General features: G+C 43.2%; 1 protein-coding gene across 1 annotated transcript in view; it reads left to right on the top strand.

Moving 5' to 3' along the window:
* sptlc3 (serine palmitoyltransferase, long chain base subunit 3) overlaps positions 1-23,179 on the top strand; it is a 154,603-nt gene extending 131,424 nt beyond the window's left edge. The window contains exons 10-12 of the mRNA XM_084321704.1: positions 11,577-11,712; positions 18,623-18,752; positions 21,178-23,179. Of these exons, the coding sequence (XP_084177830.1) occupies positions 11,577-11,712; positions 18,623-18,752; positions 21,178-21,324 (413 nt within the window). The 3' untranslated portion in view covers positions 21,325-23,179. The remainder of the gene's footprint in view (positions 1-11,576; positions 11,713-18,622; positions 18,753-21,177) is intronic.
* The last annotated feature ends 516 nt before the right edge of the window (positions 23,180-23,695 follow it).

Below are 23,695 nucleotides of genomic sequence, written 5' to 3'. Positions count from 1 at the left end.
CTCTCGAAACAATAGCATAGTAAGTCCGGAGGGCAACACCAATGTTAGCATTGGTTGGGTTAAGTCCAGCCTCGCGGGCAGAGACGAATGGCAGGCCCGTCTGGAAATGTGCAAACGATTACAGGGGTCTGCAGCGAGGGAACCGGGGAGGACGTGCAGCCCCTATGCACACGTGACCTCTGTGACCTCCGCTACGGGGGGAAATCAGTTTCACATGTGAGCTCTGAGGAAACCTGCGCCACTGAAAAGTCTCTGCTTTAATGGGTCCAGACACCGGGGCCGCGCCACCAGATGCACCGGCTCTGCAGGGCGACCGGGGAGTTTGGGTCCAAGATGAGATGGCTACCGCTGTAAAGATGTTTCACCTTTCACTCCCATGAGCCAGGGTGCACCGGCTTCCGCACACATTTTAGTTTGTGGCTAAACTCTTGGCTTAAGCAAGCAACCTTCATGAGAACATACCCTCTCTATACGCACTGGTCTATATATCTTAAAGGAACACGCCAACTTTTTGGAAAATTTTCTTATTTGCCATCTACCCTGGAGTTAGACAAGCAGATGCATACCCTTTTCTTCTCTGTGCATGCATTAGGGAACAGCCGCACCGTTACCCTAGCTTAGCGTCATTCACTGGAAGTAGGTGTGCCAGTGTAGCCTAGTTCCCAACAGTCACTCCAAATACAACTCCAAAACTTTACTGTAAAAATGTTGTGACCTGTGTATTTACCAAGAAAAGAAAAAAAATTAAGACATTTTCGTTTTATAAGCAGATATATACTCCGGAATTCTTTTGGCCGAACCACTGCTGCCTGGGCGCAGTGATTTCATCACCTCAAAAGCCCTGTTTTTTTTTTTAAAGCTTTTTGTAAAACTCTCACTAACTCACAAACCTGTGAGCTCGGCATCTTGCCAACAGGCATTTGACCTCTTGTGTCTTCCGACCGGTTTGCAAAAACGGGGCCTGTTGCTTTCCTGGAAGATGCGGTCATAGTGTTTTGTGTTGTTGCTTTCTGCTGAGATAAGCAGCTTTTAAAAGGGGCTCTCTTACACCCCGTTGAAACGGCTGCCAATCTGTTCCCAGGTAATCGCAGTGAAGCGGCCCCGCGTTCCAAAAACCGTGCAGCGCCGTGCCAAAGCTCTGCTGTAGCCACAGAGCTGCCAGCCTCTGCATCATTAGTGCGCCCGTCCCCCACGTTTTCCTTTAGTTTGTCTCCCCAATATATTTCTCTCGTATAGACGTGATACTTAGGCACTATTTGTGTTCGGTTTCGCCCCCGTGGGCACGCTCCAGCGGTGGTCCCCGGGGTCAGGTATTTTGTGCGAAAATACATCGTATCCTAATTTTGCCAGCCCCAGTCTTGGCAACGTGCGAGCGTGTACACCAACGGCGTCAGGCGGACAAAACTGAACCAGCTGCTGCTTCGGCCCTGTTGTTATAATCGGGAGTAAGCCGGTCCGCGGTGGAGGTCTGAACGAGCCAGATGGTGTTGCAGGGCTCGGAAGAAATAAGTAGAGTGGTGTAATGGGAGTTGAGGTAGAGGGTGTACTGCTGAGGGGAGTTGGGTACACTGGGATCCCACCCGTCTACAGTGTTTTCCTGGGAAGGGCTGATTCGTGAGTGGGTGTTCTGTGTTCTTGACTACTGAGTTCAGTGGGTAGAGCTCTGTGGGTAGAGCTCTGTGGGTAGAGCTCTGTGGGTAGAGCTCGGTGGGTAGAGCTCTGTGGGTAGAGCTCTGTGGGTAGAGCTCTGTGGGTAGAGCTCTGTGGGTAGAGCTCGGTGGGTAGAGGTCTGTGGGCAGAGGTCTGTGGGCAGAGGTCTGTGGGTAGAGGTCTGTGGGTAGAGGTCTGTGGGTAGAGGTCTGTGGGTAGAGGTCTGTGGGTAGAGGTCTGTGGGTAGAGGTCTGTGGGTAGAGCTCTGTGGGTAGAGGTCGGTGGGTAGAGCTCAGCACTGGCAGCAATGGTTAGGGTTTCCTTTCCCACTGGAGCCACTAATACTAATATATGCACTTATGATACTTGTTCAGTGCTTTGAACAAAATAGTTGAATTCAATGGCATATATATATATATTAAGGCGGTCAAAGTTAGCGCGGTATTAACACATTAAGTGCCAACGATGAGATTAGTCGTGCTAACTTGCCATGCGTTGAGTGCCAATGACGAGTTTTCTCGGCGTTTAATCGTTATTTATTTTATTAGCGATATCCATTAATTTTTCATCCATCCAGCCTAACGTTATCATTGTGAATGGGTCTGAGCTCGAAAAGGGCAAATACCGCCGCCTATCGTCTCCCGGATGGTAATGCACATCATTGGATTGGATTGGGTGGGCATGTGCATCAGAAAAAAAGTCCGGTCCGGGGTTTTCCCATCTCTGGCAAGCATTATCGTGTTATCACATTCACTGGCGGGGCTCGGAGCAGCGTCGATTATGTGTTTTGGTGCTATAACGTTGGATCAATGAACGCGATCAATATTTGGAATGGCGATCAGGAATTGGATTAATCTTTTTGCAGAACATCTGATGTGAGGTAAGGACTCTATTTTACCAGTATTGGATTAATCAGATGTGTGTGTGTATGACGTTAGCGCTGACCAGGTCATGGATAATAGATTTTTCAGCCCGCTTCTCTAGCGTGCATAAGTACACATATACTATCGATAATCTAGCGTTTATTTGAAAACTATTCATAAATCAGCCGAAAAATGACAACGTGTTTTGTGTATTCCACTAAAGATTTATTATCGCGGAATTTCTCTGGAATTACTAGAACTCTCCAAAACTATACTCTTATTCAAATGAAAAAACTATCCGTTTCGTACATGTTGACTGCAAGCAAGTCATTGATAAGCGAGGGGTGTTTTAGACCCATAGCCATAATTTAAGATATAGTTTAAGCCTTCGCAAATTTCCCAGACCTCCCATTGACTTCAGTGCTGGCACTCTAGCCCATATATGGTCAAAGGGGCGTGGCACTCAATGTGTTAACGCAAAATGATTTTAACGGCACTATTTTTTTTTATCGCAAGATTAATGTTTTAATAAAAACTTCACTAGTAAATTGTGTATTATTGATACTATGTTTGTTTCTGACTCAGAGAGAGAGAGAGAGAGAGAGAGAGAGAGAGATAGATAACCTTATTGCTATACAATAAACACACATTAATTGAAGATGTATTGAAAACAAAAACATCCGCCAGAAAAAGTAGTTCCCAAAAAAAATAAGAAGTTGCCTCCATGTGGAAGCAGCTCGGAAGTGCATCCAACAAACTAACGCATCCAACTGTCTCAACTAAGACATCCAACAAACTAAGACATCCAACTGTCTTTCAACTAGGCATCCAACAAACTAAGACATCCAACTGTCTTTCAACTAGACATCCAACAAACTAAGACATCCAACTTTTCTTTTCTTACCTACTTTCTATAGAACTTCATTCTTAGATACTTCTATAGAAAGTAGGTAAAACAACAAAAAAGTTTTCTTTGCCCTATAGGGGGGGGAAAAGTTTTCTTTGCCCTATATAGTGGGGGGGGGAGTTTTTTTTTTAATTTTTTAAACCAACTTTCTATAGAAGCAGCGGGGAGGTGCACTGTTTTAAGTGAGCGTGGATTATTGAATTGATTGATTTATTGTAGGGGTGGGACGGTATGAAACCGAACCGTGTATCGTTCGGCACGACCTCCACGGTTCGGGGCGTCTGTGTATTGTACGGTTCCGGGGATGCGCAAAAAAATTAAATAAAAATTTGGCACGAAGCCGGGAGAGGTGAGCGCTGGCAGCAGCAGCAGCAGCACTGCAGTCAGGTGCTAGTCAGTTTGTGTAAAAATGGCAAGCACAATATAAATCAATCTTCATTACGACTTTAAAAACATAGCCATTAACATTACATAGGCCTACACACATCTTGCCATAGCGTTAGCAGTTTGTACAACACGACGCACGTTTTAACTATGGTAGCACTAGCCCCAGCTAATAGTCAACGAAATGTTACCGTAGCTACTAGCTAGCAGAGGAAGAAATGAGAGTCTGAGAGGCGGGGTGTTTAAAGACAATGATAGGCGTTTATTCAACATCCAAGAAGGATAACGTACAACTGTTTTACTAACTCCAACCGGGACTATTGCTGCTTTCGTGCTGCTTGTTGATGTTATGAACTCCTCCTAAACTGATGGTCCCACACGCTAAAATGTCCGTGGGGACCCGCGCCAACCCATAGATAGTTCCAACTAACCGAATTACGTAATCCACCACAGACAGTTGCACTCAATATTTAAATAATGTTAGTCTAAATAAATGTAGACAGATAATGTACGTATTTTAAAAATAGAATGAACAGAGCAGTGTTTTAAACAGTACAGTCAGTTTGGTCTTTGTGTGCCAAACATTATTTAAGGCTGTAAACACTTCCTCCTCATGGTAAAATGATGTACCTGATGTCAAACTGCCTCATTCTTTCAGTTTTTGCATGACTACGTCCTTGAGAATAACTGAAAAGTTGGATTATTTTTAGGCTATATATATTTTATGCTGAATCTGGTATTTTTGGAGTTACATTATTTTTTTTTTTTTATAAAAAAAAACAATATATCGAACCGAACCGAAAACCGTGACCACAAAACCGTGACCACAAAACCGAGGTACGTACCGAACTGTGGGTTTTGTGAACCGTCCCACCCCTAATTGATTGATTGCTAATTTTATTACTGTCCGCCTTGTTTCCAACTGGTTAAGTTTAGGCCCGCTTTCAAAGTTGGTTAACACTTTTCCCGCCAATCACGTCATACGACGGGTTTCAAGTTCATGCGAATTCTGCCAATAACGGCGTACGACGTGTTTCAAGTTCATATTTCATATTTTCGTCATGGTATTCATATTTCACTCACAGAGCCTTGTCATATGCTGTGGGAGCCATCACAACTCTGCAACGCTTCAATACTGCCACCTGGTGGCTGATCGGCGAGTTGCAACCGGAAGTTAGGTTAGGTTAGGTTAGGTTTACTTTATTTGTTCAAGGGGGACAGTGTACATCAATAAAACATGTTACAATGTAAATGCACCCAATTTTAGCCAAAAGGCTAATTTCCATTGGTAGTCCCCCTGCCAGAAGGTACAGGCTAAAATCCTGTGTAAAAAAAAGGGTTAGCAATAAAAACAGAATAAAATCAAGATAAATACATTAGAATAAAAACACAACAAAAGCACATAGACATAGTAGGGATACAGGTCACAATACAGTCATGGACACAAGGACAGAGCACATCATGACATATTAAGAGACCCAGACATAGACAGACGCACCATATCCATATCCACACACACATATACACATACAGACACCTCAGTGTTGACAGTTCTGGTTATCAATGAGCCATTCCCTAACCCTGCACTTAAATGAATGGTATGATGTGGACACTCTAATTGTTTGAGGAATTGAGTTCCATTGGTGGGATGCTCTGTATGAAAAGACAGCCTGGCCAAATACACTTTTTTTTAAAGGGATTGTACAGTCCCCCCTTGCCGCACCTCTAGTGTTCCTGGTTGAGGCAGACTTGAGGTTGATGAAACCGGACAAAGGAGGAGGAGCCAATCCACACTTTATTTTAAAAACTAGACAGACGTTTTGATATAGGGTCAGGTTTTCCCAACTGAGTAGATTATATTTTTTTAGAATGTGACAATGATGGTACCTGAATGGTTTCTTGTCTAGAATTTTTATTGCTTGTTTGTAAAGTGATTGAAGTGGTTTCAGAATGGTGGAATGTGAATTGGACCAGGTTATCAAACAGTATGTGATGTGGGAAAGAACCATTGAATGAAAAGTTTCTTATGTATCTGAAGTTTGATAGGCTGAACTTTACCTTATTGCAGACTTTTTTTTATGTGATTTTTGAAGCTAAGGTTTGGGTCTATGTATAATCCTAAATACTTATATTCTGATACTACCTGTGGATCTCTTGTGATACCAGTGCGTCTCCCTATTCCATCCGGCCACTCGTTTATCGTCCCTGGACTCAAGACACACACCGTGGATATGAATCTTTGCCATAACTCAATAATCCACATGATTTGGGCGTATATTAGTATTATACAAATCACATAACTGGGATCTGTTTGCTCCACTCTCATCGCTCAACACTACGAGGAAGCTGCCGTGAGTTTCAGCGTTTTTCTTTATCATTTTCGATACAAACTGCTCTGATCTATATATCACCCATACTACATAAATCATTTAACGTCGGTCACGGAATTATCAGTCATAACGCTTAGGACCATGTACAGTTGAAATTTAATATAACGTTGATCGTATCAAACGGCATTTGATAATCTAATATATGCATTTATGTCTATATCTCACGTTCTAGGAAATACTGCAGAAAACGATAAAAACATATTTATACTCTAGACCAGTGTTTCTCAACTGGTGGGTCGCGACCCAAAAGTGGGTCGCGGGGCCATTTTGAGTGGGTCGCGGATGTGTGTAAAAAAAAAAAAAAAAAAAAAAAAAAAGTAAAGATTTTTATTTTATTTTTTTACTTTTTTTTTTTCCACTACCTATCTTTGTGAAAGTGGCTTCTCAGCTCTGGTCCAGCTGAAGACAAAGCGGAGGAACAGATTGGACATTGAGCATGACCTCAGAGTTGCTTTGTCTACCATCACCCCAGACTTTGAGACTCTTGTCAGGAGCAAACATCATCCCCAGTTATCCCATTAGTTCCCTGCATGTTAAGCTAAGAAGTCTGCTAAGAAGGATATATTATTTATTATTATTATTATTTTATTTCATTGTGTTTTTAGCCCTTAGTTGCACTTTTGTTGCAACCCCAGTTATCCCATTAGTTCCCCCAAACGTAGGTCTGTTATGTTAAGCTAAGAAATCTGCTAAGAAGCATAATTATTTATTATTATTATTTAATTTCATTGGGTTTTTAGCCCTAGTTGCACTTTTGTTGCAACCCCAGTTATCCCATTAGTTCCCCCAAACTTAGGTCTGTTATGTTAAGCTAAGAAATCTGCTAAGAAGCATATTATTTATTATTATTTTATTTCATTGGGTTTTAGCCCTAGTTGCACTTTTGTTGCAAACTCAGTTATCCCATTAGTTCCCCCAAATTAGGTCTGTTATGTTAAGCTAAGAAATCTGCTAAGAACCATATATTATTTATTATTCTTTTATTTCATTGGGTTTTTAGCAATAGTTGCACTTTTGTTGCACTTTTTTGTGTTTATTTCATGTTTTGAAAGATTGCGTATTACTTTTACTTTTACCTTTTCTTTTACATAAATCATAGTGGTTAAAAATGTTGGGTCGCGACTTAATGACTAAGGAAAATGTTGGGTCCCGAGGCTAGACCAGTTGAGAACCACTGCTCTAGACGGTATTTTCGTATGAATGTGTGAATGAAAATGTTCCTACGTCCTGAACGATAGCTAATCGATGTTGAATGGGCCATAGTAATGTCAATTTAGCAATACAATTTAAAAAGTTATAGCCCTGCAAAGAAGGTGAACATCTCCATAGACTTACAGTACTGGCAGAGAATGGTTTAGGATGATCAAAGTGGTGGCAGAGAATGTGTTAAGGTTAGAGTTTGGAATCGAGGCTGGTGGTCTATCGCCCTGCTCTAAAGACAAACTCTAACCTTAACCAACTTCGAAAGAGGGCCTAAACTTAACCAGTTGGAAACAAGGCGGACAGTAATAAAATTAGCTGTTTCCAACTGGTTAAGTTTAGGCCCTCTTTCGAAGTTGGTTAAGGTTGGAGTTTGGAATCAGGGCTGGTGGTCTATCGCCCTGCTCTAAAGACGAACTCTAACCATAACCAACTTCGAAAGAGGGCCTAAACTTAACCAGTTGGAAACAAGGCGGACAGTAATAAAATTAGCAATCAATCAATCAATTCAATAGTCCACGGTCACTTAAAACAGTGCACCTCCCAGCTGCTTCTATAGACGGTAGATAAAAAAAATAAAAAAAAATCAATAAATTCGCGCGATTTTTATTTTGTTCCACAATGACTCATGGCCCATCAATTACATCATCCAACATTGTTTAAGCAACTAACACATTTGCTGTGACAGAATCGTTTTTCATTTAGTCTTTATGACCCTATTGATCCATATCCTTTCGTAATGTTTACTGTCCGGTTTGTCCGCCATCTTGCTTCACTTCTAAAAACTCGCATGGCAGAGTGATAGTAATGCGGTTGTGGGCGGGTCCTGGGTAGGGTTGCCACCCGTCCCATAAAATACGGAATCGTCCCGTAATTGGAAACTAAAAGACGCGTTCCGTATTGAACTGATACGGGACGCACCGTGTCCCGTATTTTAAGGTCGGGAATGTGAGAGCTCCGCTGTCCGCAAGTCAGTCAGTGTTGCCAGTATTGTGAGAGAAATCAGCCAACCAACCTACAAAAACAAGCCAAAAACAAGCAATTGTGTCCAAAAGTTGCGGAAAATAAACAGACTTGGCAACTCTGGTATGATGGGCGTGCGCTCAGCAGCTCACGACCAATGAGAATTAGTGCTTTCACGTTGCTCCAGAAGTACAGAGACCTGAGTGGGAACTGGCAAATCCCTGGCTTGATAGCGTCAGTGGAGATGTTTATAAAGCAAACTGCAAAGTATGTAGGTGTGTGTTTTCTGTGGCCATGGTGGACTGACTGACATCAGACAGCATGCCTCAGGAGAACAACATTCCCGAAATATAAGAACGCAAAGAAAGGACCCAAGCACAGGTTTCACAGTTCTTCATGACTGAAACATCTCCTGGGATTGATTCGGTATGGGATATTACATTTAGGGATGCCCCGATTGATCGGCCGCCGATCGTTATCGGCCGATAATCAGTATAAATATGCGATCGGTGATCGGTGATAATGCTTTATTTTCGCCGATCGTCAAAACCGATCGAAAAACATGATCCAATTCTTAGCGGAGATCTCACAGTCACTGCTGACTTCTCTCTCAGACACAGAGCTGCTTGCAGCATACAGCGCCTCCTCCCCAGCCCCTCCTGCACTCATGTAAACAAGAGCCTCGCAGTCTGCTATAGTCTGGTGCATGGCATGCGACGTGAGCTAACGTTGGCTACCTACCTAACGTTACTGTTTAAACTAAATGACCCAGTGACTACATGAGGCATTGTCTAACGTTATCTAGCTGGCTAGCTACTGATAGCTGCTGATAACAAATGCTCCAGCAATAGTCGAGTGCATGATAAGTTACCTCCGTTGACTCCGTAGCTCACGTTAGCTCACGTTAGCTCTAAACTAAATAGTTCACTGAGGCGTTGTCTTAACGTTATCTAGCCGGCTAGCAGTAGCTACAGATAGCTCCTGATATCAATGTCTTATAACATTGATTCGATGCGTATTCGAGTGCTTGCTGAATGTGATTTATACCAATACTAGGGTCCAGCTGCAGCGCCGGAGAATCCTGGCCGTAGCTGGAGGCTATTCGAGTACACACAGACAGTGGAGCTGTTTGCAGATAGCGAGCATTTTGACTTGTGGCGATGTCTCATTAACACTTTAAGTGCCGAAAACGTGTTTAGGCGTCTTTCCTAGCCATGCTAAAGTTGCCGAGGACGCCCTAACTCGTCTTTAATATCAATATTTCAAAAATCTGTGATCGGAATATTTCCCCTCTGCAGCCTTCACACACAGTTCTGAGCTCCTCTCAATCCTCTAGCGGTTCAAGAGCGCCATCTGGTGGCCGATCGGCAGAAGCGCCAAACAGGAAGTCATGTGGATGAAGTGGTGATCACCCATATTACTTCCGGGCACTCGCTATAGGTCCCGGGACTCAAGCTCGACACAATACATAGCGATCCGTTGCCAATAACTCGATAAACAACATGATTTGGACGTATATACTATTATACAACCTGGAAATGGACCGGGTATTTCGACATCCCATAATGGAAAACCGTCTACCCCACGCTGATCGCCCAACGGCCCGAGGAGACTGGGGTGAGTTTTAGCGTGTAATATTACCGTGTTCGATACTAACTGATCTGATGAACATATGACCCACATTAGATGAATGGTATAACGCTGCCCACGGAATTATAAACGCCCCCTCGCCCATCCGGTCAACATCAGATGACGTGTAGTAACTTCCAGAAGTACGTCCAGTTGGAATTTTTTATATCGCGCCGATTGCTATCAAACTGTATTTCATATCACGTTCTGGAGAAAGCTGCAGAAAGAGATGAAAACATACTTATACCTTAGACCATATTTTAGTATGAATATGTGAATGAAAAAGTTTAACGTTGCTACACCATGAACAATACATATAGGACCTTGAATGGGCCCTAATAATGGCAATCTAGCAATAGAATTAAAAAAGTTATAGCCCTGCAAAGAAGGGGAACTTCTCCATAGACAAATAGAGCTGGCAAGGGATGGTATATCATGAATTTAGCCTTAGGCAAAAGTGTTAATGTTGAGTTTTTTAATAAATAAACATGTATTTATTTTAATCAATATAATTAAATAGTGTGCCCATTTAAACTCTTATGTTATGCTCATCTGGAAAACGGAATTCTTCATAATGGATTAACAGTTAATAAATACATAAATAATATAATTCATAAATACATAAATGCAAAAATACTTAAATAAATACTTAAACATAAATAAATAGTGTTCAGACAACAATATAAAAGTCATACTGTTCAATTTCATTTAATTTCATTTCAATTTTATCATCCCACTCCTCCCCTCTAGGTTACTGCAGCTGATGTGACACAGGTATATCACATGGTTAAACACAACCTCAGCTACAACAGTGCTGACTGTTTGTTTTCTATGCATTTCAGGAGTTTGGGGGGCTGGCTCCCCAAAATAATTAAATAACATAACCCTAACCCTAAAACCGAAATAAAGTTAAAAAGAAAATAGTTACAAAATCCGCCCATTTTCGCCCAAAAACCGCTTTGCGCACGCTCGATGAAAGGTGTCCCTTATTTCTATTAGTGAAAGGTGGCAACCCTAGTCCTGGGACCAAAAGCGTGAGGTTAGTACAAATACCCACGTGTAAGTTGACTGTTTCAGCCAGAAATGTGCATGCCGTTGTATAAATATATATATATATATATATATATATATATATTATATATATATATTATATATATATATAATGTTAACCTAGAGGTAGAGAGGGAGGCCACAACTGGCAACCGAAAGGTTGCTCGTTCAATCCCCGTCATCAACAAGAGGATATTTGACTGTGAGCCGACAGCTGGGGGGTGACTGGTATTACACCTACCTTGCCCCTTACCATTGCTAAAGTGTCTTTGAGCAAGGCACTGAACCCCCAAACTGCTTCAGGGGTGCTACACTGCAGGCGCTCTGAACCATATGAAGAAATACACATGTAGGCATCTGTGTATGTATCTCGGAGAGGGATATAAAAATGCATACATGCTAGCTATATCCTGCCTTTGCCCTTGACCAAAGTACTGGCAAAAGGAAGGAGGACACATTTCCTCCAAGGGAATTAATAGAAGTATATAAAAATACGAATAAAATTAAATATATAGTGATTTTGTCCCCCTTGTACTGTAGGCATCACCCGTGTTCGCCAGCTGGCGGAGAACACCAGGTACTTCAGGGCCAAGCTTCGGGAGATGGGCTTCATCATCTACGGCAGCGATGACTCCCCCGTTGTCCCAATCCTTCTCTACCTGCCGGGCAAAGTGGTGTAAGTATTCACTTCAGTTTTAGTAGGTCTTTCCCATTCCTGGGAGGAGCCAATTTATCAGGTAGTAGATGGAACATTCAGTAACATACGTTACAGTACATACATACAAAATTATATGATGGCACTAAAGAATGTGTGTTAAAAAAAATTACATTAGTTTAACAGTCTAAATCACAGGGCTATTTAATTTATTCCACACACCCGACGAAGTTCACCCTTTCACTGCCACACGACAGAAGGTTAACCCTTTACTTTGCCGGTCGCCGTCGGTTGTGTGATAGTAAAGGGTTAACCTTCTGTCGTGTGGCAGTGAAGGGGTTAACCGGCTGTTGCGTGGCAGTGAAAGGGTTAACCTTCTGCGTATTGTCGCAGTGAAAGGGTTAACAGTTTGGTAGTGCGGCAGTGAAAGGGTTAATTTCCGCGATAAACATTGTCCGAATTATACGGAATCTTGGGTGTACTGCCGACCTTTTCTTGATCCTCCCATCACACCTGTTTGCTTTTGTCCGTGGGAAGAAACAGTCGTGATTTGGAGGATCAAGAAAAATGGGTAGGGTTGCAGAGAGGTCACATGACCATGATATACTAGAAATGGGCCTTTCTATCCGTTCTATGGTGTAAAACAAAAGTGCCACGCAGCGCACGGCTCATCCTCACGAGAGCCTCGGCCCCCTCTTCCAAAGATAACAACCTTCTGGCAAGAAAGGAGAGGGCAGCTGTGAGGCCTTTTAACTAAGAGCTTCCTCTTACGCCCATTTCTCCTGCCTGTTCCTCTTGCTGCCTGTTCCTCTTGCTGCCTGTTCCTCTTGCTGCCTGTTCCTCTTGCTGCCTGTTCCTCTTGCTGCCTGTTCCTCTTGCTGCCTGTTCCTCCTGCTGCCTGTTCCTCTTGCTGCCTGTTCCTCTTGCTGCCTGTTCCGCCTGCTGCCTGTTCCTCTTGCTGCCTGTTCCTCTTGCTGCCTGTTCCTCTTGCTGCCTGTTCCTCTTGCTGCCTGTTCCTCTTGCTGCCTGTTCATCTTGCTGCCTGTTCCTCCTCCTGCCTGTTCCTCTTGCTGCCTGTTCCTCTTGCTGCCTGTTCCTCTTGCTGCCTGTTCCTCTTGCTGCCTGTTCATCTTGCTGCCTGTTCCTCTTGCTGCCTGTTCCTCTTGCTGCCTGTTCCTCCTCCTGCCTGTTCCTCTTGCTGCCTGTTCCTCTTGCTGCCTGTTCCTCTTGCTGCCTGTTCCTCTTGCTGCCTGTTCCTCCTCCTGCCTGTTCCTCTTGCTGCCTGTTCCTCTTGCTGCCTGTTCCTCTTGCTGCCTGTTCCTCTTGCTGCCTGTTCCTCTTGCTGCCTGTTCCTCTTGCTGCCTGTTCCTCTTGCTGCCTGTTCATCTTGCTGCCTGTTCCTCCTCCTGCCTGTTCCTCTTGCTGCCTGTTCCTCTTGCTGCCTGTTCCTCCTCCTCCTGCCTGTTCCTCTTGCTGCCTGTTCATCTTGCTGCCTGTTCATCTTGCTGCCTGTTCCTCTTGCTGCCTGTTCATCTTGCTGCCTGTTCCTCCTCCTGCCTGTTCCTCTTGCTGCCTGTTCCTCTTGCTGCCTGTTCCTCTTGCTGCCTGTTCCTCCTCCTGCCTGTTCATCTTGCTGCCTGTTCCTCCTCCTGCCTGTTCCTCTTGCTGTCTGTTCCTCTTGCTGCCTGTTCCTCTTGCTGCCTGTTCCTCTTGCTGCCTGTTCCTCCTGCTGCCTGTTCCTCCTCCTGCCTGTTCCTCTTGCTGCCTGTTCCTCTTGCTGCCTGTTCCTCTTGCTGCCTGTTCCTCTTGCTGCCTGTTCCTCCTGCTGCAGGGCTCTACAGTGCAACCATTTTACTCTCATTTGCCCCTAATAATATGTGTGTGCGAACCGGAAAAATCAATTACTCGCACAGTGTGCGAGTGAAGATTACAGCCTGTGTCATGCTTTTTTCTCTCCGCTGCTAATCGTTCAAAAATTACAAGTCCCACATTGCACTCAAGCCAATCACAGTAGAGTGACGTGACTGGTTTCAAGGGAAAGAAAGCAAATGACCAATCGGAAGCTTTCATTTGCTTTTTTACTTCCGGAAAGTCCGCCATTGCGCTATGCGAGACGTTCCCGAGACAGTAACTGTAACTGAGGGGTACAATTCCCTGACTGTATTGATAAGTATGGTATCATTAAACCACTACCGCTTTATGTACTTTAATTACTGGCCATACAGTACACGATATCTAAGTATGATGAACACTTTCCCACACATGAAATCAGGTCCACACAAAGGTAATAGTCAAATATTTAAAATATAGCAAAGGGTACATATAATAATTACTTATTACATTTATGATTTGAATTGAATGCTCTTGTAAGGCAAATGAGTACTCGTATGCAAATCAACACTGAATGTCCAATCTCTGGTTACACAGGAAGCAAGTATACAACCTGGCTCTTAGGGGATTATAGCGATGGTCACTTAATGATTATAGCTGGATAATATACTGAAGGGGTCCCGCCGGTTGTAAGCCAGTAGGGGGGGTAGGAGAGCCGTCGGCTGTATCCCGTCTGGTCAACGATTTCCAGGGAGAATTCAGGTACAGAAAACAGTGCCCGTGGAACCTTGATCCACAGATGAATACACTTGGGCTCTCTTGTAGACGATAGCTGTAGCTGTCGCTGTCGGTCCACAACGAAGAAGAAGCGAGGCGACCTCAGTCTGGTCTGAGCGCCGTCTCACCTTGGCTCCTCTCGGGGTAAATCCAACACTCACCGGTGTTGGCGATTATCCGCTCCACAAATCAAAGCACCAAAGCAAATAGATATTCCATGCCGTATAGGGCTCAGCAGTCGTCGGGGTAGGTAATCCAATGTGCAGGTCCACTCGTCCTCGCCCAGAACTCCTCGGATGAAAGCACCACGCGTGGTCTGCCCAGCCTGGTTAAGACTCTAGATAACGCGAGGAAACGATGGGGGTGCTGCTCACTTTAGAACTCTAACCGAACGATGCACCATACATAATAGACTATTATTACTTAATAGAAATACGGTGCCAAACTCTGGCAATTCAGCTATTAATTCGCACGAGGTCTCACTGCTATTCTAAGGCCAAACAGGCCGTACTACACCGCACGCGGTATCGTGGGGTGAGGCTTCACGTCTTGTTACTTAGTTGGGTAGAAGGGTAAAGGACTAAGAGGAATTCTACATTTCTTGCGCCATATTTATATGCACAGTGGACAAGTAGTGCCGCTCTGCTTTCGGTAGCCGTATTCCTGCGCGGAGCTGAGGCTAGTAAAGGCATGTCTCGTCGGTACCTTTGAACTTGAACGCCAGGGGCTTGTCCCTGGCGCCTGGTCCTTTTGTCCAATAAGAGAATGAACTATTATGGGCTGTAGTAGAATAAAGGGATATTCAGTGTATATGTACAAGGAATATACAAGGGATATCAAACGATATACAAATACTATTAAATATATATCCATAAATAAATATATATATTCGGTTTAATCTGATCCTTCACAACAGTAACATTACGTTTTATGTAACTTATTCTAGTCTTACCAATAGCAATAGATTTTAGAACACCTAGATTTATTGATAGCAATAGTAATATAACGTTAATACAACAAAACTAATGCCTTGCTTTGTTAATCATAACATTGATGCAGTAGTGTATGTCGTTGTGTTGACTGTACATGAGAATAACATAACACTGTGTACACATTAAAATTGCGATAATCGATTCTTAACATTTTCAAATTGATGCAGTTGAATTTTCCCCTTAGGATCGATGCATTGCGATGCATTGTTACACCCCTACACCAAAGTCACTGGCCCACTGTGCGTGTGTGTAGGGTTTCCGTTAGAAAATATTGGTGCCGGTCTCCGTGTCCTGCAAGATTTTAATCTCCTGGACAAATGGGAGAAATTCTGGTCAGTTTATTGAGCTTAAAAACAATTGATAGGCAGGCTATATAAAGAATGACATCCTCAAGGCATGTAGATTTATAATATATATTTTATTTGTAAGATTTATTTTTTAGTGTTTATCGCTTTTTACTACTGGGCAGTCCAGTAGAGAGAGAGAGAGAGAGGAGGAACGGGAGACGGAGTGGGGGGAAGACATTCGGCAAATAACGACGGGTCCGGGAATCGAACCCGGGTCGGCCGTGCCGCGACTCAGCGCGTTATGTGGTTCTCCACTGGGGCGCCCCGATTTATAATATTTTAACTTAAAACTAGGCTACTTTTGCGTATACAGTAATTATATTCCAAATAAAATAAGTCCCTCGAGACTCCGTGCTGCTGCTGACTTGAAATCAAATAGGTGTCTGTGGGCAGTCGGCCCGACATTAAACAGCAGTCTGTTATAATCACATTTTTATGAGCTAACGAATTCCGTTATATTGGACATTTGTATTAATTATATCAAGCGAAGAACTGAGAAATTTGGCAGAGAGAGACGACAACATTATCGTGGGGTTCACTGGAATCTAAACGTTGTGTGATGACTATCTCCGCCTCCCAACGCAGCGATAAACCAATCCCAATAGTATGCAACTGCAGAGCCGCAGAGCCAGCGGCGCTATCGGGTCCGGTCTGGGGACCGCTCAGCAGAGCCACCCACCCAATGGCTGAATTGCCAATGGCTGAATTGGAGTATTGCACTGTGCGGGCACAACTGTGAGCTCTGCGGCTCTGCAGTTGCATGCTTCTCGCTAATCCAGCATCAAGCTCCCGCTGCCTAACCCAAATTAATTTTGACATCGCTTCACCAATAGTCGTTATCAGAACACTACACACATATCATAATGTTCACAGCAAACTGTAGTTGATCACCAGGTATGTTTTATTAACGTAGGTTGAATAATTCATATAAGAAAAACGATAGGGAAATCTCTTACCTTTCTCCACTGGTTAAAAATGCCAGGAACTGAAATTGAAACTTGCTGTGCGCCGCGCGATATGATATAGGAACACACATCGTTGTCATTATTAGACCTGCTTGGTGAAGCAACAATGAAACAAATGTAACTATTTTAATACAATTAAAATTGTGCTTAGAGGGAATTATTTTCACAGGACATTATGACCGGAGATATTTAAATATGTTGGACTTCAACAGATTTCCCTGGTAAAAAAAACTGTAATTACCGGACAACGGAAACCCTGCTAACTTGGCTAGCGTTATCAACAGCAGAGGTGGGTGCAGGTGGTGTGACGTAATTGGCAGAATCGACTGTCAATCAATGGTCTACAGTACCTGACACGCAAACTCATAAACAATGTTTCTGTACTGGAGGTGTACAGTATTTCAATAGGCAACCTCGATCCCTCTGTCTTTGCCAATTTTAGACCCATCTCACAATTACCATTTTTATCAAAAATCCTGGAGCGCATAGTCTACTCTACATACAGCTACAATCATTCCTTGAACACAACAACATCCATGATAAATTACAATCTGGCTTTAAACCACGACACAGCACGTGTCTTAAATGACCTGATTTCAGCTGCTGATGCAGGCAACCCATCCCTACTACTACTCCTTAACCTCACAGCCGCCTTTGATACGGTAGATCACCACATCCTTTTAGCTCGCCTTGTGTCCTACCTAAGCAATAGGACCTTCTCTGTCCAACTTGGTGACTTCACTTCCTCTGTGCCCCCCCTCACCTGCGGGGTGCCCCAAGGCTCGATATTGGGTCCCACCCTCTTCCTCTTATATATACTCCCCCTAGGCCAGATCTTGGAAAAACATAACATCTCATTCCATTGCTTCGCCGATGACGTGCAGGTCTACCTCCCCTTAAAAGCCACCTAAGGGGAAAACATCAATAAAACCACTACTTGACTGCCTGGCAGAAATCAAGTGCTGGATGTCTAAAAACTCCCTGACATTAAATGAAGGGAAAACCGAGGTAATTGTTTTTAATAGTGCCCCCCCGGCCCCCCTCATTGACACACTGGGTCCAACATCTCCACCTCTGTCAGGAACCTCGGGGAGCGGCACGGTGGTGTAGTGGTTAACACTGTCACCTCACAGCAAGAAGGTCCAGGGTTCGATTCCCGCTTGGGGACCAGGTTTCCATGATGCCAGTTACCCAGGTGGGGTATCTCCCAGGCCTTTTTGTGTTGAGTTTGCATGTTCTCCCCGTGCTCGCAAGGGTTTCCCCCCCCGATAAGATAAACCCAATGGAAAAACATGCACAACAATAGATCGCTAACGCTGTGGCGTCCTTGACGAAGACGGACAGGAGCACTTGGATTGGTCCCCTGGCGCGGCTCACGTTGACGCCTGTCTGCTCCCGGCTGCCCTTGGGGGGGGAAGGACGACGGGATGGGTTAATCGCAGATACGAATTGCATGTGTGCCGATTGATGACCTCTCCTCTCTCTCTCTCTGACAGCAATTTTAAATTCGATGAACAGGTCAGCGTCGTAGTCAAAAACAGTTTTTACCACCTCAGACTCCTGGCGAAGACAAAGGCATACCTCTCCCAAAGTAACCTAGAGACGGTGATACATGCCTTTGTCACCACTCGCCTCGACTACTGCAATGCCCTCTACACAGGCATCGACAAATCCCTGCTTCGCCGCCTACAACTGGTGCAGAACGCAGCGCCTCCTCACCTGCTGGCACTCAAAGTGTTAATAATGATGATCACTGGGTCCCACTCTAGCCCACTGATGCTAGTGTTAGTGAATCTGCATCTCTAACTTAGTTGTATGAATGTTCACATAATATTAATGTGCTTTTGATGTTGATTGAATGTGTGTATAGAACGTGATAATGTACTGTATGTAAAACGGTTATGTCTCTGTACCAATGTCATCAAGACAACTTTTATTAATGGATATTTATCGTATTTGGTGAATCAAGTGTCTGGTTCTGATTTTGGGTGTGCGTGTTTTTTTTGCCCCCGCCCCCCAGAGCCTTCTCCAGGGCCATGCTGGAGCGCAAGATTGGTGTGGTGGTTGTGGGCTTTCCAGCCACGCCCATCACTGAGGCCCGCGCTCGCTTCTGTTTATCTGCAGCGCATACCAGGAGCATGCTGGACCAGGTACTCAACACATATATATGCATGTTCACACACACACTCTAATTAACGTGTTACATTAAAGTGAACATTAACATGTTACATTAACATGTTACATTAACCTGCTACATTAACATGTTACATTAACATGTTACATTAACCTGCCACATTAACATGCTGCATTAACTTGCTACATTAACATGCTACATTAACATGTTACATTAACCTGCTAAATTAACATGTTACATTAACCTGCTACATTAACACATTGGGCGCCGGGCATTGTGCCCATCATTGTACCCAGTCTGCCAGCACTCTAACCCTATGGAGATGTTCATCTTCTTTGCAGGGCTATAACTTTAAAAATTGTATTGCTATATTGACATTACTATGGCCCATTCAACATCGATTATCTATCGTTCCGGATGTGGGAACGTTATAATTTTTCATTCATACATTGTTGTGTTAATACCTTTGAGAATATAAGTATGTTTTTAATCTTTTCTGCTGTAATTCCAAAAACGCTAGTTATAGGCCCTGACGCATATGATAGATTATCGATTGGCGTTTCTTTCCTATACACGCTATATTAAAAAATTCAAATGTATATGATCGGTATACATTATGCTTCATCATGCGTGAAGGAAAGGGGGGGGGGGGTTGTTTATAATTCCTTGATCGTCAGTAACGGCTTTATTTAGTATGGGTTGATATTAGGGATGTCCTGATCCAATCACGTGATAGTTTGTTTTTATTCAACAAACATGACCATGTTCACATCTTAAACTCATACTGAGGCCTTAGTTTTGGTTTTAAATTGCATATCATCATTCATTTATTTATTGTCACACAGAGCAGAAGAATTTTGCCAAAACAAACCAATAGCATCCAGCTGCAGAACGGCAGACCAGCCACACTCTGACCCAAACGCATTTCCTTTGATTTAATTATACATCAAATGATTTATGTCAAGGATTGCAATGCCTCACTTGAATGAAGTTAACTTTTCACCTGCATAACGTCAACATTCAGGGTGAATGTAATGTGAGAAATTGGGGGGGAAAATAAAATAAAAAAAATATATTAAAAAAATAATAATAATAATTTGATCGGATCGGGAAAGATCGGTATCGGTAGATACTCAGAATCACATGATCGGGATCGGTTCGGGAGCAAAAAAACGTGATCGGGACATCCCTAGTTGATATATTGATCAGACTGAACGTGCTACATTAACATGTTACATTAACGTGTTACATTAACCTGCTACATTAGCATGTTACATTAAGCTGTTACATTAACACATTCAGAGCCACGCCCTTGTGACCATATTAGGGCTAGCGTGCCAACACTGAAGTCAATGGGAGGACGGGGAAATTTGCGAACGCTTGAACTATATCTTAAATTATGTGTCTAATACACCTGTCGCTTATCAATGACTTGCTTGCAGTCAACATGTACGAAACGGATTGTTTATTCATTGGTACGTTTCCATTTTATACCGTTTTGAATACGAGTATAGTTTTGGAGATGTCTAGTAATTCCAGAGAAATTCCGCGATAATAGCTCTTTAGTGGAATACACAAAACACGTTGTCATTTTCCGGCTGATTTATTAATCGTTTTCAAATAAACGCTAGATTATCGATCGTATATGTGTACTTATGCACGCTAGAGAAGCAGGCTGAAAAATCGATTATCCATGCCGTGGTCAGCGCTAACGTTACACACACACGCGCTGCGATGGCCGAGAAAAAAACATCTGCTTAACCCAAGACTGGTAACATAGAGTCCTTACCTCACATCAGATGTTCTGCAAAAAGATTAATCCAATTCCTGATTGCCATTCCAAATATTGATCGCGTTTATTGATCCAACGTTATAGTCCAAAACACATTATCGAAAGCTGCTCCCAGCCCCCCCAGTGAATGTCGTAACAGCTACTGCTTGCCCGAGAAGAGAAACCCCGGGACTGGAGTTTTTTTCTGATGCACAGTCCCACCCAATCCAATCCAATGATGTGCAATACCATCCGGGAGACGTTAGGCGGCGGTATTTGCCCTTTTCGAGCTCAGACCCATTCCCAATAATAACGTCAGGCTGGATGGATGAAAAATGTATGGATATTGCTAATAAAAGAAATAACGATTAAAACCAGAGTTTTCTCGGGTCTTGGCACTCAACGCATGGCGAGTTAACCCGACTAATCTCGTGGGTGGCACTGAATGGGTTAACATGCTACATTAACAACAGTCAAGTCATATATTCACACACACTGTATGGACACATACGTACACACTCGCATGTACGCACACAAACACACAGGCACAGAATGACATGGTGTGAATAAGTCGAAGTGTGTGTAATATGTAAGAGAAACAACAGAAGACTGCACACCCACACAACAGAAGCTCATACAAGTCTTGATAACTGTCTTTGATTTTCTTTAGGTGCTGCACCATCTGAATGAGGTTGGAGACGACCTCGGCCTGAAGTTCTCCCGACGGAAATACTCCCCCCAGCCCGACCAGTACGAGGAAACACACTCCCCCTGGCCCGAACCGTACGAGGAAACAGACTTTGAGTTGGACAGCTGATACAACCTTTGATACCTGCATTATTATTATTTTTTTACTTATATTTACCCAGGAAAAGGTTGACCTGAGCACACTCTCATACAGTTTTGACATAATTCACACTTGGGACTGACCCAGCACAACCTCAGTCTTCAACTGGTTTGCCATTGAGCAGTTGGGGGATAGTACCTTGCTAAGGAGACCCTCTGTGGTAGTTGTTGAGGGAGGGTAGAGCGTGAAACATGTTTCATACTTCTTGTGGTCCAGAAACTCTAGATGACATCAAGGCCATGTTGTGTAGCGCAGGGTCTGAGCACTGAGTCACGCACCTCCAAGGTTTTGTAACAATGCCGTTGCTATGGTGAGAGAACGTGCCGTATGTCCGTTAAGGCGCTCTGACCGCAGGAACTATGAAATGACCTGACTTGCAGAGATCATGCAGACCACAAATGCTGCAGAAAGTATGAAACTATGCATTAGTCATTAATTTGCCCCACCCAGTGTTTCCCAGCTGGTCCAGGGACTCCCAACCGACACGCTCCCGATCATACGCCCGCTTCTCCAACCTTCAAGCCACCGTTGCCCCATATAGTCACTATGCACCCCCTATATACAGTAATCTCTAATGTGTCAAAAGACTGTTTACGACATCACCTCGCCAGGGCGGAGCTATCGACTGAGGACGTACAGTGCGGCCGTGATCACACAGGCCACTTATTTTTCCATAACCCAGTGTCTCTAGTAGACGGGAGAACAAGAGCGTGAGGAGCGATACATTATTCTTGTTGCTAAGCAAGCAGTACGAAGTTTGACAAGATGATGACACAGACATGCGACGTGGCTAAAGTCGAGACATGTTCAATTTGGAGTGGCCCCAGAACGCGCCACCTCAAAAATGCAGGGCGCGTCGCTTTGAGGAGACATGCGCCTCCCGCAACCGAACTGTTGAAAACAAAACTGGAAAAGAAATGCAGACTCATTCGAAGAAGCATCCTTTGTGATCCCAGCCTAATATACCTGTTTTACATACAGTGAGGGCCAAATATGTGTGGCAGCTGCTTTTGAAGTATATGTTTATAAGAAGAATGTAAATTAAGAAAACTTATATCTACTGTAGGTCTCTTGAAGGCCAAATTATTTTGGTATCCTTTTTGTAAAAGACTTGCATGAGAACATAGAGGATGTACAGTATGTATGCATTATTCTGATGTGTCTGTTGATTGATTAATTACAGCGTGTACAGGTAGATGCAACCGCTCTGGGTCAGGTTTCCAAGGCTTAGCGTTAAATGAAACTGATATTTTTGAAACTGATATTTTTCTTGTCAAGTGTCTGCTGAACAAAAGTTATATATATATATACATATATACTATTATTCAACATGCCTTTGAGATCATTTCATATGATGGACTCCTTATAAACCAATAAACAAGGATAATCTTTGTGCTCCGATGGTTGTGAGAAACTGATTGAACTGAAACGCTAGGGTTCTCTGGATTTCTCTCCATGTCGGCTAAGATGTAAGATACACTTTGATCCTTTTTGGTTTTAATGTTGGTGTCTATGCTCAACAGTTAATGTCACATTACGCTACAGTATAATGGATACTCTGCTGGTAAAATCCACCATTAATCCTTGTGTGGTGTTCAGGTCTGTGGGGCCTGTGTCAAATGTTGACTAAAAGATAAATGATACATGTTATACATATTTATTCTTTCAACCTGAGACTCAATCTGTGAAGAACATAAAAACGCTCTTTCCTTGACTGCACACACTCTACACATTTCTATTGCATAGTGATGTTCAGAACGTGTGGCAATTGTACAGTAGGTGAAGAAAAGTGAACATGGTAAAATATTAAACATAAAGGTTCACTGTGTACCTTCACTCTCTGCCTCCACCTTGTTTTATTTATATTAACATGATTTATTCCACTCATGTCTTTATTTTTATTTATCACAAAGAAATAGTACTTTTCTTGATAAGGGTGATCTAGCTGCGGTAAATGGCAAATATTAAACACATATTCCTTGTAATTGAGATGGTTAGGAGATTTACATTGTTGTGGCTGTGTTTTATAATCCCAATAATGTGGGTCCACCAGACCCGTGAACACGGGGTTATTTGAAGGATTACGCATAAATGCCTGAGGATGTTGCATTGTACTTCATGCAACGGTTGTTTTTTTGTTTTGTTTTTTTATACCGTTTTTTTACACTTGAGGACCTTAGTGTGACGCCACTCATCTCTACAGAAAATCCACACTCCTACGCAGAGAGTTGGACGACTTTCCACTTACTGTCGGACATGTTGTTTAGCAGGCTCTGACGTACAGCTCTGCGTAGGGTGTGCGCAGAAAATCATAACCTTTTCATAAAAAAATAGATCATGT

This window comes from Notolepis coatsorum (genome assembly GCF_963971535.1).
Source record: "Notolepis coatsorum genome assembly, chromosome: 9".
Lineage (NCBI taxonomy): Eukaryota > Metazoa > Chordata > Actinopteri > Aulopiformes > Paralepididae > Notolepis > Notolepis coatsorum.
Note: the sequence above shows the minus strand (reverse complement) of the source record. Positions and strands in the feature narration are given on the sequence as shown.